The 20,663-nt window shown below is 48.3% G+C and overlaps 1 protein-coding gene across 1 annotated transcript; it reads left to right on the top strand.

The window, feature by feature from the left end:
* The first annotated feature begins 1,931 nt into the window (after positions 1–1,931).
* On the top strand, positions 1,932–7,113 carry LOC145335619 (polyunsaturated fatty acid 5-lipoxygenase-like). The gene is made up of 2 exons (XM_080181423.1): positions 1,932–2,129; positions 6,879–7,113. The coding sequence occupies exons 1-2, from the start codon at positions 1,980–1,982 to the stop codon at positions 7,077–7,079; spliced, it is 351 nt and encodes a 116-aa protein (XP_080037549.1). The 5' UTR covers positions 1,932–1,979; the 3' UTR covers positions 7,080–7,113.
* Positions 7,114–20,663: the final 13,550 nt, after the last annotated feature.

Below are 20,663 nucleotides of genomic sequence, written 5' to 3'. Positions count from 1 at the left end.
ATTGTCCAGTCCTTCCCAGAGTGGAGAAGCTACAACATATTCTCCGGAGTCTTCAACATATCATTGGTGAAGACGAACATCTCGCCAGGGCTATCCCCACACCCCCACTTCTTGCCTTCAAACAACCACACAACCTCAAACAGACCATTGTTCGCAGCAAACTACCCAGCCTTCAGGAGAACAGTGACCACGACACCACACAACCCTGCCACAGCAACCTCCGCAACATCGACACGGATGCCATCATCTCACATGAGAACATCATCCACCAGGTACACGGTACATATTCTTGCAACTCGGCCAATGTTGTCTACCTGATACGCTGCAGGAAAGCATGTCCTGAGGCATGGTGCACTGGGGAGACCATGCAGACGCTACGACAACGGATGAATGAACACCGCTCGACAATCACCAGGCAAGACTGTTCCCTTCCTGTTGGCGAACACTTCAGTGGTCACGGGCATTCGGCCTCTGATCTTCGGGTAAGCGTTCTCCAAGGTGGCCTTCACGACACACGACAGCGCAGAGTCGCTGAGCAGAGACTAATAGCCAAGTTCTGCACACATGAGGACGACCTCAACCGGGATCTTGGGTTCATGTTGCACTATCTGTAACCCCCATGACTTGCCTGGGTTTGCAAAATCTCACTAACTGTCCTGTCTGGAGACAATACACATCTCTTTAACCTGTGCTTAATGCTCTCTCCATTCACATTGTCTGTACTTTTAAGACTTGATTGCCTGTAAAGACTCGCATTCCAACCATTATTCATGTAAAATGAGTTTGTACCTTTATGTGCCCTGTTTGTGAACAGAAATCCCACTCACCTGATGAAGGGACAGCGCTCTGAAAGCTAGTGGCTTTTGCTACCAAATAAACCTGTTGGACTTTAACCTGGTGTTGTGAGGCTTCTTACTGTGCCCATCCAAAGATGTACAGATTAGGGGGATCGGCCACGCTAAATTGTCCCGGAGTATCCAAAGATGGGCAGGTTAGGTTGATTGGCCGTACTAAATTGCTAAATAGTGTCAGAGGGCGTAGCTAGGTTAAAAACATGTGGTTATGGGGATAGGGCCTGGTTGGAATTGAGGTCATCATAGAATGTCATCATAGAAACTCTACAGCCCAGGAAGAGGCCATTCGGCCCATCAAGTCTGCACCAACCACAATCCCACCCAGGCTCTCAATCCTCAGAGTTGAGGAGGAACTTCTTCACTCAAAGGGTGGTGAATCTCTGGAATTCTCTGCCCGTTGAAGTGGTGGAGGCTGCCTCGCTGAATATATTTAAGCCACGGGTAGATAGGTTTTTGATAGACAAGGGAATTAAGGGTTATGGGGAGAAAGCGGGAAAGTGGAACTGATCCACTTCAGATCAGCCATGATCTTATTGAATGGCGGGGCAGGCTCGAAGGGCTAGATGGCCTACTCCTGCTCCTATTTCTTATGTTCTTATATCCCGACACACTTACCCACTTATCCCTCTAACCTATGCAATCAGGATACTAAGGAGCAATATTTTTTAGCATGGCCAATCAACCTAACCGGCACATCTTTGGACTGTGGGAGGAAACCGGAGCACCCGGAGGAAACCCACGCAGACATGAGGAGAATGTGCAAACCCCACACAGACGGTGACCCGAGCCAGGATTCGAACCCAGGTCCCTGGAGCTGTGAAGCAGCAGTGCTGACCACTGTGCTACCGTGCCGCCCCCATTTGGCCTATCGAGTCAGTGCAGACCCGATGGGCCAAATGGCCTCCTTCTGCGCCGTAGGGATGCTATGATTCCCCGGAATTTCCAGTTGAGTGAGACGTTCTCCGATTTCACTGGGGACCCCACCTACAATCCAACAAGAGACCCCTCCTTTCCTGCTGTTCTTCACAGTTCTCCAGGTTAAGCATTGCTGCACTCTGCCTTTCGAAGAGAGAGAGAGAGCGTGTTTCACACTGGGAGGCCTCTGGATCACCCGAACGGGCGGAGATGGTCACTTACAAAGTCATCGTCAGCACGGGGGACGTCAAGTACGTGGGCACGGACAGTTATGTCTACTGCACGCTGATCGGAGAGCGGGGAGAGAGCCAGAGGAGCAACCTGGATAAGTATCTGCAGAGGGACTTGCAGCGGGGAGATGTGAGTACGTGTTGGGGAGGGAGAGAAATCACAGAGCCTCGGTGACCACGTGTTCGCAGGTGACGGTGGGTCTCAGTCTGGGGAGAGTCGGTGCAGAGACTGAATAAGTCACTGCTTGCAACCCCCGTGAAATGTTTTTTGCAAGAACACCCCAATATTTTGTAAGGTGGTGGCTGATTTGATTTGCTTTGATTTATTATTGTCACATGTATTAACACATCGTGAGAAGTATTGTTCCTTGCGCGCTCTACAGAAAAAAACATACTGTTCATAGAGAAGGAAACGAGAGAGTGCAGAATGTAGTGTTACAGTTATAATTAGGGTGTAGAGAAAGATCAACTTAATGCAAAGTAAGTCCATTCAAAAGCCTGACAGCAGCAGGGAAGAAGCTGTCCTTGAGTTGATTGGCACATGCCCTCAGACTTTTGTATCTTTTTCCCGACGGAAGAAGGTGGAAGAGAGAATGTCTGGGGTGTGTGGGGTCCTTAATTATCCTGGCTGTTTTGCCGAGGCAGCGGGAAGTGTAGACGGAGTCAATGGATGGGAGGCTGGTTTGTGTGGTGGATTCTTTTGTAGTTCCTTGCGGTCTTGGGCAGAGCAGGAGCCCATACCAAGCTGTGAAACAACCAGAAAGAATGCTTTCTATGGTGCATCTGTAAAAGTTGGTGAGAGTCGTAGCTGACATGCCAAATTTCCTTCGTCTCCCGAATAAGTAGAGGTGTTATATGAATAAGAACATAAGAACATAAGAAATAGGGGCAGGAGTAGGCCATCTAGCCCCTCGAGCCTGCCTCGCCATTCAATAAGATCATGGCTGATCTGTCGTGTTTCAGTTCCACATTCCCGCCCTCTCCCCATAACCCTTAATCCCCTCCCTTATCAAAAACCTATCAACCCGCGTCTTAAAAATATTGAGCGAGGCAGCCTCCACCACTTCAACGGGCAGAGAATTCCAGAGATTCACCACCCTTTGAGTGAAGAAGTTCCTCCTCAACTCCGTTCTAAACCGCCCCCCCTTTATCTTGAGGCTGTGCCCTCTAGTCCTACTGTCCTTTCTGAGCGGGAAGAGTCTCTCCACCTCTATCCTATCCATCCCATTCATCATCTTATATGTCTCAATGAGATCTCCCCTCATTCTTCTAAACTCTAACGAGTATAAGCCTAGTTTATTCAGCCTCTCCTCATAGCTCAACCCCCTCAACTCTGGCATCAGCCTAGTAAACCTCCTCTGCACTCCCTCCAAGGCCAAAATATCCTTGCGTAAGTACGGCGCCCAAAACTGCACACAGTACTCCAGCTGCGGCCTCACCAATGCCCTATACAGCTGCAGCAAGACCTCCCTACTTTTATGTTCAATCCCCCTCGCTATGAAGGCCAGCATCCCATTCGCCTTCCTGACCACCTGCTGCACCTGCAAGCTGGGTTTTTGCGACTCATGCACAAGGACCCCCAGGTCCCTCTGCACCGTCGCCTGCTGCAGTTTTTCGCCATGTAAGTAATAGTCCTTCCTACCATTATTCCTACCAAAGTGGACCACCTCACATTTGCCAGTTCCTGGCCCATTCGCCCAGCCTATCTAGAATAGGGAGGGAATAGAGAGATATGGACCGAGTAAGGGCAGACGGTGTTTGTTTTAGTTTAGCTAGGGCATCATGATCGGTATGGGCTTGTGTGATAGTGTACGAATGAAGCAGTGGCATGATGGGAGAAATGGTCAAGTATTTAGTATGAGGTGAGGACAGCAGAGCAAGCCATTTCAAAATGCCAGATTCCTGTGAAACTGACTGACGCTGCTCCAGCCACAGAAGGCCAAATGCTTGGCCTCAGTCTGTCTTGATAAGGTTGACTTCGCACAGCCTGAGTGAGACATGATTAACACCAGGGAAGCCTATCTTAACACGGGTGACTCCATATACCGTGAGATAACATACGAGACGTTAGATAAGGTCGGGGATGAAAGAGTCACAGAGCTGTTTATTACAGAAAACAAGACATGAAGGAATCACAGAACTAAGGTCACAGAATTTGTTTTGTCCAATGTACCACTGCTTGTATTACTAAAGTCTTGTAAGCTGATAAGAAAAAGGTATAATTATTGAATTGATCTTTGTAGTTGGCGCAGTCTTCGGATAGAATCAGCAGTTAGTGCGGACTGCTCTCTGTTTGCAAGATACTGCGTACAGTTTTGTGATAATAAAAGCTAGTTGTTTTTTTCAAAGCAAACTTTGTTAAGTTTTACTATCACAGCTCGGAAAACAAGAAATTCTCCACTGCAAACACTTGGAGGGCTGAAGGGCCTGTTCCTGTGCTGTATTTTTCTTTGTTCTTTATCTACACGTGACCCCAGAGCCACAGCAATGTCAACTGCCCGAGGAACCGGGGCAATTAAGGATGGGCAATAAATGCTGGCCAGCCACCGACACCTCAGCCCGCACCTCACTGGGTCAAATGTTTCATTCTCAGGTCGAGCAGTACGATATTCCCAGCGACCATAAGCCGTGGATAATGAAGGAGGTGAAGGAAAGTGTTAAATTAAAAGCGGAGGAATTTAGAGCAGCTAAGAGTAGTGGGCGAGAAGAGGATTGGGAGAGGTTTAAATGTCAACAAAGATTGACAAAGAAGTTGATAAAGAAGGGTAGGAGAAACTATGAAGCTGGGCTAGCGCTTAATATAAAAAAGGATAGCAAGAGTTTTTATAAATATATAAAAAGGAAGAGGCTGGCTAGGGTGAACGTTGGTCCTTTAGAGGATGAGAAAGGGGACCTAGTGGTAGGGGATGGGGATATGGCTAAGGTATTGAATAACTTTTTTGTTTCTGTCTTCACGGAGGAAGACGTGAATAATTTGCCGGGTGTTAGTGATGGAAAGGTGGTAGGACTGGAGGGTCTTAATGACATTACTGTTACTAGAGAGGCGGTGCTCGCCAGACTGGAGGGGCTGATTGTGGACAAGTCCCCAGGACCGGATGGAATGCATCCGAGGGTTCTGAAAGAAATGGCGGAGGTGATAGTGGATGCCTTGGTGGTTATTTTCCAGACGTCGCTGGATTCCGGGGAAGTGCCGGAAGATTGGAAAACGGCTAATGTTACGCCGTTGTTTAAGAAGGGTGCCAGGCAAAAGGTGGGGAATTATAGGCCGGTTAGTTTAACGTCTGTGGTAGGTAAAATGTTAGAATCCGTCATTAAGGAGGAAATTGCGAGGCATCTTGAGGGGAATTGCTTGATAGAGCAGACGCAGCACGGTTTCATTAAAGGGAAGTCGTGTCTGACAAATTTACTGGAGTTCTATGAGGATGTGTCTAGGGCGGTGGATAGAGGAGAGCCGGTGGATGTGGTCTTTCTGGATTTTCAGAAGGCGTTTGACAAGTACCTCATGAGAGGTTATTGCAGAAGGTCGAGGGACATGGAGTTGGGGGTAGGGTGTTAGTGTGGATAGAGGATTGGTTGTCAAATAGGAGGCACAGAGTGGGGGTCAACGGGTGCTATTCGGATTGGTGGATGGTGAGTAGTGGAGTGCCCCAGGGGTCGGTGCTGGGGCCTCAGCTTTTTACCATTTATATAGATGATCTGGAGGAGGGAACTGAGTGTAGGGTGTCGAAATTTGCTGATGACACCAAGATTGGGGGAAAGGCAAATTGTGCGGAGGGTGTGGAGAGTCTGCAGAAGGATCTAGATAGGCTGGGCAAATGGGCCAGGAAATGGCAAATGGAATTTAATGTTGGCAAGTGTGAGGTGGTCCACTTTGGTAGGAAGAATGGTAGGAAGGACTATTACTCACGGGGCGAAAAACTGCATCAGGCGACGGTGCAGAGGGACCTCGGGGTCCTTGTGCATGAGTCGCAAAAACCCAGCTTGCAGGTGCAGCAGGTGGTCAGGAAGGCGAATGGGATGCTGGCCTTCACAGCGAGGGGGATTGAATATAAAAGTAGGGAGGTCTTGCTGCAGCTGTATAGGGCACTGGTGAGGCCGCAGCTGGAGTACTGTTTTGGGTGCCGCACCTGCAAAGATATTTTGGCCTTGGAGGGAGTGCAGAGGAGGTTTACTAGGCTGATACCGGAGTTGAGGGGGTTGAGCTATGAGGAGAGGCTGAATAAACTAGGCTTGTACTCGTTAGAGTTTAGAAGAATGAGGGGAGATCTCATTGAGACGTATAAGATGATGAATGGGATGGATAGGATAGAGGTGGAGAGACTCTTCCCGCTCAGAAAGGACAGTAGGACTAGAGGGCACAGCCTCAAGATAAAGGGGGGCGGTTTAGAACGGAGTTGAGGAGGAACTTCTTCACTCAAAGGGTGGTGAATCTCTGGAATTCTCTGCCCGTTGAAGTGGTGGAGGCTGCCTCGCTAAATATTTTTAAGACGCGGGTTGATGGGTTTTTGATAAGAGAGGGGATTAAGGGTTATGGGGAGAGGGCGGGAAAGTGGAACTGAGCCACGACAGATCAGCCATGATCTTATTGAATGGCGGGGCAGGCTCGAAGGGCTAGATGACCTACTCCTGCTCCTATTTCTTATGTTCTTACGTTCTTATCACAGCTCGGAAAACAAGAAATTCTCCACTGCAGCACTTGGAGGGCTGAAGGGCCTGTTCCTGTGCTGTATTTTTCTTTGTTCTTTATCTACACGTGACCCCAGAGCCACAGCAATGTCAACTGCCCGAGGAACCGGGGCAATTAGGGATGGGCAATAAATGCTGGCCAGCCACCGACACCTCAGCCCGCACCTCACTGGGTCAAATGTTTCATTATCAGGTCGAGCAGTACGATATTCCCAGCGACCAGGACCTCGGGGATATTTGGTTTGTGAAACTGGAGGTGAGAAGGTTCCTGGTGCAAGATTACTGGTTCTGTGGCTCGGTTGTGGTGGTGACACTGTCGGGACTGAACCTCAACTTCCCCTTGCTACAAATGGCTGGAAAACTGCACTGTCCTGCTCCGGGAAGGAACAGGTAAGGTCCCGGAGTCTCCGTGGAGGAATTGCGTAGGGTAACGAACAGTGAGAAGTCTCACAACACCAGGTTAAAGTCCAACAAGTTTATTTGGCACTGGCTTTCGGAGTCTCAGGCTCCTCATCAGGTGAGTGAGGACTTGTGATCACAAACGGGGCACACACAGACACAAACTCAATTTACAAGATAATGATTGGAATGCGAGTCTTTACAGGTAATCGAGTCTTAAAGCTACAGACAATGTGAGTGGAGAGAGGGTTAAGCACAGATTAAAGAGATGTGTATTATCTCCACAGTAAGAAGTCTCACAACACCAGGTTAAAGTCCAACAGGTTTATCTGATCGTAAACGCCACAAGCTTTTGGAACGTTGTTCCTTCGTCAGATGAGCGAGACTTCTTACTGTGTTGACCCCCGTCCAACGCCGACATCTCCACATCACGTCTTGTCTCCAGCCAGGAGAGCAAGCCCAGGCAAGTTGTGGGAGTTACAGATGGTGTGACATGAACCCAGGATAATGAATGCAAAGGATGGAGGCACACTGAAAAATTCAACCCCCCCCCCCACCCTCCACTCCCACCCCCGCCAAAGCGGCGTCTCTTCGGGCGGATTAGCAGAAACACGCAGAGTGGGGGCTGTCCTCTTCTTAGAATAGACGCAGGCACAATTGGTCAGAAGTCAAACATCATTTATTGAACAGCATTTAAAATTAGCGTTAACATAACCGAGAGTGGGAAAGGATAACTTGCGAGGGAGAGGGAAAGACAGACTTGATCTCAAAGCTTGTGCAGGATTCAACACAACTGAACAGAACTGAACTGCGTACAAAGCTGTTATTGACAACATTTGAGCTCTGTGTTTTTAAAGAGCTGGGTACAACCATTAATCACAGTAAGAAGTCTCACAACACCAGTCCAACAGGTTTATTTGGTAGCAAATGCCACCAGCACTGCTCCTTCGTCAGGTGAGTGGGAGTTCTGATCACAAACAGGGCGTATAAAGACACAAACCCAATTTACAGAATACTGATTAGAATGCGAGTCTTTACAGGTAATCAAGCCTTTAAGGTGCAGACAATGTGAGTGGAGAGAGCATTAAACAAAGGTGTGTATTGTCTCCAGACAGGACAGTTGGTGAGATTTTGCAAGCCTAGGCAAGTCGTGGGGGTTACAGATGGTGCGGTAGTGTGACGTTGGCTACCTGATACGCTGCAGGAAAGGATGCCCCAAAGCATGGTACATTGGGGAGACCATGCAGACGCTACGACAACGGATGAATGAACACAGCTCGACAATCATCAGGCAAGGCTGTTCCCTTCCTGTTGGCAGACACTTCAGTGGTCACGGGCATTCAGCCTCTGACCTTCGGGTAAGCATTCTCCAAGGCGGCCTTCACCACACATGACAGCGCAGAGTCGCTGAACAGAGACTGATAGCCAAGTTCCGCACACATGAGGATGGTCTCAACAAGGATCTTGGGTTCATGTCGCACTATCTGTAACCCCCGTGACTTGCCTGGACTTGCAAAACCTCACTTACTGTACTGTCTGGAGACAATACACATCTCTTTAATCTGTGCTTAAAACCCTCTCCACTCACACTGTCTGCACCTTTAAGACTTAATTCGCTGTAAAGACTCGCATTCCAATCATTATTCATGTAAATTGGGTTTGCGTCTTTATATGCCCTGTTTGTGATCAGAACTCCCACTCACCTGACGAAGGAGCAGTGCTCCGAAAGCTAGTGGCTTTTACCACCAAATAAACCTGTTGGACTTTAAACTGGTGTTGTGAGACTTCTTACTGTGTTTACCCCAGTCCAACGCCGGCATCTCCACCTCACAAGCAGTAGAAACAGTGTCTATAATTTTCAGAAACAATTCACAGTGCGTGACCATTGTTTATGATAAAAATCACTTCCGCTTAACACGGCATTTCCAAATGTAGCCAAGTTTCTAAGCTGAACCCACAATTCCAAGCCGAGTTTTAAAATGTGGCCAATTTAGCTTAATTTAGCTTTGAAGCATCGCACAATTGGTTACATTAGGCAGAAATTAGGGCAGGCATTACGGCATAATGGTTAACACTGCTGCTTCACAGCGCCAGGAACCTGGGTTCGATTCCTAGCTTGGGTAACTACCTGTGTGGAGTTTGCACATTTTCCTGTGAGTTTCCTCCGGGTGTTCCTGTTTCCTCCCACAGGCATATGGGTTAGCTGGATTGGCCATGGTAAAGTAGACCCTTAGTGTCAGGGGGATTAGCAGGGTAAATATGTGGAGATAGGATCTGGTGGGATTGTTGTCGGTGCAAGCTCGATGGGCTGAATGGTCTCCTCCTGAGCTGTAAGGATTCTACGATACTATAAAATACAATAAAATTAAGCCTTTTAACTGGGGAAAACCATTAAGTTCCCACAGTCACTAATGAAGAATAAAACAACTCAATCCATGGTGTGCAATGCTCCCAGAGAAAGGTTAACATCGGGATTGATTTGATTTAATTTGATTTATTATTATCATACAGTATATGTGTAATAAAGAACATATTTGATATGATTTATTATTGTTACATGTATTAACATACAGTGAAAAGTATTGTTTCTTGCACGCTATGCAGACAAAACGTACTGTTCATAGAGAAGGAAACAAGAGAGTGCAGAATGTAGTGTTACAGTCATAGCTAGGGTGCAGAGGAAACTTGAGCAGAGCAGGAGTCATACCAAGCTCTGACACAACCAGAGAGAATGCTTCCTATGACGCCTCCGTAAAAGTTGGTGAGAGCTGTAGCAGTACAGGTTCATAGCTCTTTGAAAGTGGAGTCACAGGTGGACAGAGTGGTGAAGAACACATTCAACATGCTTGGTTTCATCGGTCAGAACACTGAATACAGGAGTTGGGATGTCTTGTTGAAGTTGTACAAGACATTGGTAAGGCCACACTTGGAACACAGTTCTGGTCACCCTATTATAGAAAGGATATTATTAAACTAGAAAGAATGCAGAGGAGATTTACTAAGGTACTAACATAAGAACATAAGAAATAGGAGCAGGAGTAGGCCATCTAGCCCTTCGAGCCTGCCCCGCCATTCAATAAGATCATGGCTGATCTGAAGTGGATCAGTTCCACTTTCCCGCTTTCTCCCCATAACCCTTAATTCCCTTGTCTATCAGAAACCTATCTACCCGTGACTTAAATATATTCAGCGAGGCAGCCTCCACCACTTCAACGGGCAGAGAATTCCAGAGATTCACCACCCTTTGAGTGAAGAAGTTCCTCCTCAACTCTGATCTAAACTGCTCCCCTCCCCCCTTATCTTGAGGCTGTGCCCTCTAGTCCTGCTATCCTTTCTGACCGGGAAGAATCTCTCTACCTCTACCCTAACCATCCCCTTCATTATCTTATACGTCTCTATAAGATCCCCCCCTCATCCTTCTAAACTCCAAGTACAGACCCAGTCTATTTAGTTTCTCTTCGTAGTCCAACCCCCTCATCTCCGGTATCAGCCTGGTGAACCTCCTCTGCACTCCCTCCAAGGCCAATATATCCTTCTGCAAGTGCGGTGATCAAAACTGCACACAGTACTCCAGCTGCGGCCTCACCAGTGCCCTGTACAGTTGCAGCAAGACCTCCCTATGTTTATATTCTATCCCCGTCGCTATAAAGGCCAACATCCCATTTGCCTTCTTGATCACCTGCTGCACTTGCATTCAATGAGGGAGCCTCACTGGACAGGGAATTCCACAGATTCACAACCCTTTGGGTGAAGAAGTTCCTCCTCAACTCAGTCCTAAATCTGCTGCCTCTTATTTTGAGGCCATGCCAACCCTCCAATGGAAACAACCTCCCTGCTTCTATCTTATCGATTCACTTCATAATCTTATATGTTTCTATAAGATCTCCCCTCATTCTTCTGAATTCCAATGAGTATCGCCCGTCTACTCAGTTTTTCCTCATAAGCCAACCCTCTAAACTCCAGAATCAACCTAGTGAATGTCCTCTACACCCCCTCCAGTGCCAGTATATCCCTTCTCAAGTAAGGAGACCAAAACTGTACACAGTACTCCAGATGTGACCTCACCAGCACCTTATACAGCTGCAACATAACCTCGCTGTTTTTAAACTCTATTCCTTTAGCAATGAAGGACAAAATTTCAAATGTCTTCTTAGTTACCTGCTGCATCTGCAAACCAACTTTTTTTGATTGACGACACTTTAAGACCATAATATAAAGGGATAAGGGGGGGTGCAGTTTAGATCAGAGTTGAGGAGGAACTTCTTCACTCAAAGGGTGGTGAATCTCTGGAATTCTCTGCCCGTTGAAGTGGTGGAGGCTGCCTCGATAAATATATTTAAGTCACGGGTAGATAGGTTTCTGATAGACAGGGGAATTAAGGGTTATGGGGAGAAAGCGGGAAAGTGGAACTGATCCACTTCAGATCAGCCATGATCTTATTGAATGGCGGGGCAGGCTCGAAGGGCTAGATGGCCTACTCCTGCTCCTATTTCTTATGTTCTTATGAGAGAAGTAGGCCATTCGGCCCAACAAGTCTGCTCCAGCATTTGGCCATGGCTGATAAGTTTCTCAACCCCATTCTCCCTCCTTTTCCCTGTAACCTTTGAACCCCCCCTCATCAATCAAGAACCTATCTCACTCTGTCTTAAAGACACTCAATGATCTGGCCTCTGCAACTTTGTGGCAATGAATTCCACAGATTCACTGCCCTCTGGCTAAAGAAATTCCTCCACATCTCAGTTCTAAAATTTACTCTGAGACGGTGTCCTCAGATTCCAGTCTGATTTAATTTGATTTGTTATTATCATATATATTAGTATACAGTGAAAAGTATTGTTTTGTGCTCCCTATACAGAGAGCATACCGTTCATGGAGAAGGAAATGAGAGAGTGCAGAGAGTGTTGGGGTGTAGAGAAAGATCAACTTAATAGGGGGTAGGTCCATTCAATGGTCTAATGGAAGCAGGGAAAGACCTGATCTTGAGTCAGTTCGCACCTGTCCTCAGGCTTTTGTATCTTTTTCCCGATGGAAGAAGGTGGAAGAGAGAATGTCCGGGGTGTGTGGAGTCTTTAATTATGCTGGCTGCTTTGCTGAGGCAGCGGGAAGTGTAGACAGAGTCAATGGATGGGAGGCTGGCTTGAGTTGTGGCTTGGGAAACCCACACAGACACGGGGAAGATGTACAAACTCCACACAGACAGCGACCAAGCCGGGAATCGAACCTGGGTCCCTGGGCGCTGTGAGGCAACAGTGCTCTGCACTGTGCCACCACACTGCCCCCCCTAGAGGGAGTATCGCAACAGCTTACCAGGCCGATTCCTGGGATGGCAGGTCTGTCATATGAGGAGAGACTAAGTCCGTTAGGATTATGGAGTTTAGAAGAGGGGATCTCACTAAAAACTTATAAAATTCTGACAAGGTAGATTCAGAAAGAATGTTCCCGAGTGAGAGGGAGTTCAGTACTAGGGGTCATAAGTTGAGGATAAGGGGTGAACCTTTTAGAACTGAGGTGAGGAGAAATTTCCTCATCCAGAGGGTGGTGAATGTGTGGAATTCACTCCCACAGAAAGTAATTGAGGCCAAAATGTTGTGTGATCTCAAGAAGAAATTAGATATAGCTCTTGGGGCTAAAGGGATTGAGGGAAATGGGGGGAAAAGGGGGGATCAGGCTATTGAATTCGATGATCAGCCATGATCAAAATGAACGGTGGAGTAGGCTCTAAGGCCTAGTCCTGCTTCTAGTTTCTATGTTTGTATAATCGAGGAGTGAGGGGTGCATGGGAGAGGGGAGCGTGCAGCTGGGTGTCCTTGTACAAAAGGTAAGCATGTAGGTGCAGCAGGCAGTAAAGAAGGCAAATGGCATAGAAACATAGAACATTACAGCACAGTACAGGCCCTTCGGCCCTCAATGTTGTGCCGAGCTATGTCTGAACCCAAGATCAAGCTATCCCACTCCCTGTCATTCTGATGTGCTCCATGTGCCTATCGAGACGTATAAGATGATGAATGGGATGGATAGGATAGAGGTGGAGAGACTCTTTCTGCTCAGAAAGGACAGTAGAACATAGAACATAGAACATTACAGCGCAGAACAGGCCCTTCGGCCCACGATGTTGCGCCGACCAGTTAAAAAACAATGACCCTCTAACCTAAACCAATCCCTTTTCGTCCATAAACCTATCCACGGATCTCTTAAACGCCCCCAAACCATGCGCATTTACAACTGCAGCAGGCAGGGCATTCCAATCCCTCACCACCCTCTGGGTAAAGAACTTACCCCTGACATCCGTCCTATAACTACCCCCCCTTAATTTAAAGCCATGCCCCCTTGTGCTAGCTTTCTCCATCCTAGTAGGACTAGGGGGCACAGCCTCAAGATAAAGGGGGGGCGGTTTAGAACGGAGTTGAGGAGGAACTTCTTCACTCAAAGGGTGGTGAATCTCTGGAATTCTCTGCCCGTTGAAGTGGTGGAGGCTGCCTCGCTAAATATTTTTAAGACACGGGTTGATGGGTTTTTGATAAGCGAGGGGATTAAGGGTTATGGGGAGAGGGCGGGAATGTGGAACTGAGCCACGACAGATCAGCCATGATCTTATTGAATGGCGGGGCAGGCTCGAAGGGCTAGATGGCCTACTCCTGCTCCTATTTCTTATGTTCTTATGTTCAATAACTGCTTGAAAGTTCCTAAAGTGTCCGACTCCACTATCACTGCAGGCAATGCGTTCCACACCCCAACCACTCTCTGAGTGAAGAGTCTACCTTGGACATCCCTCCTATATCTCCAACCTTGAACCTTGTTGGCTTCCATGGTGAGATGTTTCGTGTACAGGAGCAGAGATGTGTTCTTCCAATTACAGTAAGAAGTCTGACAACACCAGGTTTTAGTCCAACCGATTTATTCGATAGTAAACTCACTAACTTTCGAGGGTTTTCCCTCTTCTTCAGGCGAATGGAGAGTCTGCACATTGTCTGCACATTTCCTCGAGGTTCATTCACCTGAAGAAGAAGGAATCCCCTCGAAAGTTAGTGAGTTTACTATCAAATAAATCGGTTGGACTAAAACCTGGTGTCGTCAGACTTCTTACTGTGTTTACCCCAGTCCAACGCCGGCATCTCCACATCATTGTTCCAATTATACAGGGGCCTTGGTGAGGCCGTGCCTAGAGTATTGTGCGCAGTTTTGGACTGCCTTTTCTGAGGAAGGATGTTCTTGCTCTCGAGGGAGTGCAGCGAAGGTTTACCAGGCTGATTCCGGGGGGGACTGATGTATGAGGAGAGATTGACTCGGTTAGGGTTGTCTTCACTGGAGTTCAGACGAAGGCGGGGAGAATCTCTTAGAGAATTATAAAATTCTAACAGGCTAGATGTTGAGAGGATGTTCCCAATGGAAGGGGGGAGTCCAGAACCAGGGGTCACAGCCTGAGGGTTTGGGGTAGACCATTTAGAATGGAAATGAGGAGACATTTCTTCACCCAAAGAGTGGTGAGTCTGTGGAATTCATTACCGCATGAAGTAGTTCACGCCAAAACTTTGAATGCATTCAAGAGGCGGCTAGATATAGCTTTTGGGGTGAATGGGATCGAAGGTTATTGGGAGAAAGCAGGCTATTGAGTTGAATTGAAGGGCTGATTAGCTTCCTCCTATCTTCTATGTCCACTGAAGACCGCGATGAGGAGAAATTCCTTCTCTCGGAGGGTAGTGAACCTGTGGAACGCTTCACCGCAGACGGGCTGTAGAGGCTGGGTCGTACGGTGTGTTGGAAGCCGAGACAGACACAGGAAGGGAATGGAGGGTTATGGGGATAAGTGGACGTGAGGAGATCATCTCAGATCAGCCACGATTGAATGAACCAGATGGGCGGGAAGAGAGTGGGTGGCCGGAACGGGCAGGATGCAGGGGCAGGGAGAGTCAGAGCCTTACCCCCCCCCCCAACTCCTCCCTCAGCCAACCAAACACTTGCACCAAAGTGCGGTGGCATTGGGGCTCGCGACTTCACACACTCCGGGTTGACACATGCCCGCCCAAGCGTGTAAAGATTTTTAATTCATTGGTGGGCCAGTGTTTACTGCCCACCCTGATTCCCCACAGAGGGCAAATGGGTGTCAGCCGTCTTGCTGTACGTCTGGAGTCACATGGAACTTCGAACACTACAGCACAGGAACAGGCCATTCGGCCCACGATGTTGTGCCGAGCATGATGCCAAATTAAACGAACCCCTTCTGCCTGCCCGTATTCCTCTATTCCTTGCGTATTCTGTTTGGTGCTGACTTGATGGGCCGAAGGGCCTCTTTCTGCACTGTAGGGTTGTATGAGGCTAATGGGATGCTGGCCTTTATAGCGAGGGGGGTAGAATATAAAAGTAGGGAGGTCTTGCTGCAGCTGTATAGGGCATTGGTGAGGCCGCAGCTGGAGTACTGTGTGCAGTTTTGGGCGCCGTACTTACGCAAGGATATTTTGGCCTTGGAGGGAGTGCAGAGGAGGTTTACTAGGCTGATGCCGGAGTTGAGGGGGTTGGACTATGAAGAGAGACTAAATAGACTGGGTCTTGTACTCGTTGGAGTTTAGAAGGATGAGGGGGGATCTTGTAGAGACATATAAGATAATGAAAGGGATGGATAGGGTAGAGGTAGAGAGATTCTTCCCGCTCAGAAAGGACAGTAGGATTAGGGGGCACAGCCTCAAGATAAAGGGGGGGCGGTTTAGAACGGAGTTGAGGAGGAACTTCTTCACTCAAAGGGTGGTGAATCTCTGGAATTCTCTGCCCGTTGAAGTGGTGGAGGCTGCCTCGCTAAATATTTTTAAGACGCAGGTTGATGGGTTTTTGATAAGAGAGGGGATTAAGGGTTATGGGGAGAGGGCGGGAATGTGGAACTGAGCCACGACAGATCAGCCATGATCTTATTGAATGGCGGGGCAGGCTCGAAGGGCTAGATGGCCTACTCCTGCTCCTATTTCTTATGTTCTCATGTTATGATTCTATGATTCATGTGCTTATCTAAAAGCCCCTTAAACACTCCAATCATATCTGCCTCCACCATCACCCCGGGCCACGCGTTCCAGACACCTACCACTCAGTGTAGAAAGACTTGCCCCTCACATCTCCATTGAACTTTCCCCCCTCTCACCTGAAGTGTCTGCCCCTATGTATTAGATGTTCCAACTCTGGGGAAAAAAGTCAATTCTATCAATCTCACTCATAATTTTATAGACTTCGATCAGGTCTCCCCTGTGCCACTCCAGGAAAAACAACTCCAGTTAGTCCACTTTGTCTTGAGTTGGCTTATATTAACATTGCAATGAAGTTACTCTGAAAATTCCCTACTCGCCACACGCTGGTGCCTGTTCGGGTACACTGAGGGAGAATTTAGCATGGTCAATCCACCTAACCTGCACCTCTTTGGACACGAAGGGGCAATTTAGCACGGCCAATCCACCTAACCTGCAATTCTTTCGCACTGTGGGAGGAAACTGGAGCACCCGGAGGAAACCCACGCAGATACGGTGAGACTGTGCAGACTCTGCAGACCATCAGCCAATCAGGTCACCAAGGGGCAATTTAGCACTCCCAATCCATCTAACCTGCACATCTTTGGATACTAAGGGGCAATTTAACATGGCCAATCCACCTAACCTGCACATCTTTGGACACTAAGGGGCAATTTAGCATGGCCAATCCACCTAACCTGCACACCTTTGGACACTAAGGGGCAATTTAGCACGGCCAATCCACCTAACCTGCACCTCTTTGGACACTAAGGGGCAATTTAGCTTGGCCAATCCACCTAACCTACACATCTTTGGACACTAAGGGGCAATTTAGCACGGCCAATCCACCTAACCTGCACCTCTTTGGACACTAAGGGGCAATTTAGCTTGGCCAGTCCACCTAACCTGCGGATCTTTGGAGTGTGAGAAGAAACTGGAGCACCTAGAAGAAATGTGCAGACAATGTGCAGACTCCATATAGACAGGCACCCAAGGCTGGAATTGAACCCGGGTCCCTGTGGCTGTGAGGCAGCAGTGCTAACCACTGTGCCACTGTGCCGCCCTATTAGTGAAGTGAGGTCAAGAATGTTTTGCTGTGCGCCCCCGTTAAGTTATCCAGTTCCAAAATACCTTTATTTCACTCCTTTTAGAGCTAATTTTCCCACAGCGTTCCACGACACCTTATATATATATTTTGTAAAAAATGACAGTAACAATCCAGCAACAGTTACCACACTAGGCAGTTGTATCTTCAGGCCTTCCATCTGAAGTGAAATAAGCAACAGGCTTCTCTAGGTAGATTTTCTACATGAGCTTAGCTTGCTGGGAGTTAAACAGCGTGCCTTCTGTGGCTGAGGTCTAAAGCAGCTCCCCTTGTACTAGATCATAGAACCCTACAGTGCTGAAAGAGGCCATTCAGCCCATCGAGTCTGTACCGAACACAATCCCACCCAGGCCCTACCCCCATATCCCTACATATCATACCCACTAATCCCTCTAACCTACACATCCCTGGACACTAAGGGGCAATTTCTTAGCATGGCCAATCAACCTAACCCTCACATCTTTGGACTGTGGGAGGAAACCGGAGCACCCGGAAGAAACCCACGCAGACATGAGGAGAATGTGCAAACGCGACACAGGCAGTGACGCGAGCCAGGAATCGAACCCAGGACCCTGGAGCTGTGAAGCAGCAGTGCTAACCCACTGTGCTACCGTGCCGCCCAGGTTTAATCATCGCCTGATGCAGTAGGAGGGTGGGGGGGTAGGAGGGAGTGTGGGGAGGGGGAGTGTGTTTGTGTGTGACACCCCAGACTCTCCCAGGGTGAGGGCTGGAGGTAGGTGCATGAATGGGGGGGGTGACAATAATCTGCGTTTACTGGAAGGCTGTGGCGACTCAGACATTGAATGTATTTCCGTAGCTTTATAGATATCTCGCTGAAGAAGTTTGCCAGCCTGTTTCAGGATTCCTGGACGTCCCACGATGACTTTGAGCGAATCTTCCAAAACATCGAGAGTCCAGTTTCAGGTAATGGGGGTCTGATGGTGGAAGGGAGCGGCGGGGAGTGGGGGGGGGGGGGACAGGGGAGAGGGGGGTGGGAAGATGAGGGAGTTGGCGGGGGGGTGGGAAGGTGATCGTGGAGAGGCTGCAGCTGGAGTACTGTGTGCAGTTTTGGTCGCCGTACTTACGCAAGGATGTTTTGGCCTTGGAGGGTGTGCAGAGGAGGTTTACTAGGCTGATGCCGGAGTTGAGGGGGTTGAGCTATGAGGAGAGGCTGAATAAACTAGGCTTGTACTCGTTAGAGTTTAGAAGAATGAGGGGAGATCTCATTGAGACGTATAAGATGATGAATGGGATGGATAGGATAGAGGTGGAGAGACTCTTCCCGCTCAGAAAGGACAGTAGGACTAGGGGGCACAGCCTCAAGGTAAAGGGGGGGGGGGGGGGGGGCGGTTTAGAACGGAGTTGAGGAGGAACTTCTTCACTCAAAGGGTGGTGAGTCTCTGGAATTCTCTGCCCGTTGAAATGGTGGAAGCTGCCTTGCTAAATATTTTTAAGACGCGGGTTGATGGGTTTTTGATAAGAGAGGGGATTAAGGGTTATGGGGAGAGGGCGGGAATGTGGAACTGAGCCACGACAGATCAGCCATGATCTTATTGAATGGCGGGGCAGGCTCGAAGGGCTAGATGGCATACTCCTGCTCCTATTTCTTATGTTCTTATGTTCACCCGGAGGAAACCCACACAGATACGAGGAGAATGTGCAAACTCCTTACAGACAGTGACCCAAGCTGGGAATTGAACCCAGGTCCCTGGGCCTGTGAGGCAGCAGTGCTAACCGCTGTGCTATCATGCCACTCCAACCACAGGCAGGCAGCTGAGTTCCTCACTTTATAATTGTGATAACCTGTTGTGTTCCTAATATCTGAGTGTCTTGCTTAAACTGATAGGCTGAAATCAAAGCCTGTTACCAAGGCAATCCTGATGCTTAGTCCTTCTTACAAATGTGTACCCTGTATGCACCTGCATTTTAAGCCTCTAAGCATAGGTGCAACACCAGGTTTTAAAGGGACCACTCTTCACAAACTCAACCTTGCCGCAGCAGTCACATGGCAATGTTGCTTGAGGAGGTATTTAGGGCCTGGACTAGCACTGCGATGACGTGAGTTCAAATGCCACCATCGCAGTTGGAGAGAGTTTAAATTCAATCAATTTGATAACTCTGAAATCAAAAGATGCTGTCAGTCTGAATCTTGAGGAAAAATACTTAAAAAAGAGACTAAATACTTAAGAATACTTAAAAAAGAAACCCATCTGGTTTTTAAAACTTGATTTATTATTGTCACAGTGATAGAGGTTTACAGCATGGAAACAGACCCTGAAGCCCAACTTGTCCATGCCACCCAGATTTTACCACTAAGCTAATCCCACTTGCCCACATTTGGCCCATATCCCTCTCTACCCATCTTACTCATGTAACTGTCTGAACGCTTTTTAAAAGAAAAAATTGTACCTGCCTCTACCACTGCCTCAGCTTGTTCCAGACACTCACCACCCTCTGTGAGATAAAATTGCTTCTCCGGGCCCTTTTGTATCTCTCCCCTCTCACCTTAAACCTATGCCCTCTATTTTCAGACTCCCCTATCTTTGGGAAAAGATGCTGACTATTTAGCTGATCTATGCCCTTCATTAATTGATTGACTTTGATAAGGGGGCGGCACGGTGGCACAGTGGTTAACACTGCTGCCTCACAGCACCAGGAACCCCGGCTCGATTCCTGGCTTGGGTCACTGCCTGTGCAGAGCTAAGAAGGGAAGAACTAAGAACAAAATCAGCCCGGGAAACAGGCCCTTCGGCCCAACGAGCCCGCGCTGCCATCTCAACACCACCAGTCCACCCCTCTACATTCTCCCCGTGTCTGCATGGGTTTCCTGCGGGTGCTCTGGTTTCCTCCCACAGTCCAAACGTGTGCAGGTTATGTGCATTGGCCATGCTAAAATTGTCCCTCAGTGTCCTGGGATATATAGGTTAGAGGAATTAGTGGCTAACTATGAGGGGTTATGGCATAAGGCCTATGTACTTCCTCCTGCATTGTTGGGTTGCATTCATTGCTATGACTTTGACCCGGTGACAGTGAAGGAATGGCGATGAAGTCAGGGTGTTGTGTATCTTAGAAGGGAACTTGCTGGTGTCCATTCTATACCTGCACCAGGAGCCGTTCCAGCTGGGAGAGATCACGAGTTCATCATCATCATCATAGAATCCTACAGTTCAGAAAAAGGCCATTCGGCCCATCGAGTCTGTACCAACCACAATCCCACCCAGGCCCTACCCTCATATCCCTACATATTTTACCCACTGTTCCCCTGAACCTATGCACCTCAGCACACTAAGGGGCAATTTTTTAACATGGCCAATCAACCTAACTTGCACATCTTTGGACTGTGGGAGGAAACTGGAGCACCCGGAGGAAACCCACACAGACACGGGGAGAATGTGCAAACTCCAGAGACAGACAGTGACCCGAGCCAGGAATCGAACTCAAGTCCCTGGAGCTGTGAAGCAGCAGTGCTAACCACTGCGCTACCATGCTG

Source organism: Carcharhinus amblyrhynchos, unplaced genomic scaffold (genome assembly GCF_965287045.1).
Source record: "Carcharhinus amblyrhynchos unplaced genomic scaffold, sCarAmb.v2.hapA scaffold_39, whole genome shotgun sequence".
NCBI lineage: Eukaryota > Metazoa > Chordata > Chondrichthyes > Carcharhiniformes > Carcharhinidae > Carcharhinus > Carcharhinus amblyrhynchos.
Note: the sequence above shows the minus strand (reverse complement) of the source record. Positions and strands in the feature narration are given on the sequence as shown.

Coding starts and splice junctions, on each gene's coding strand:
- LOC145335619 (XM_080181423.1), top strand. CDS start 1,980: ATGGTCACTTACAAAGTCATCGTCAGCACGGGGGACGTCAAGTACGTG. Junction 2,130..6,878: donor GGGACTTGCAGCGGGGAGAT/GTGAGTACGTGT, acceptor TTTCATTATCAG/GTCGAGCAGTACGATATTCC.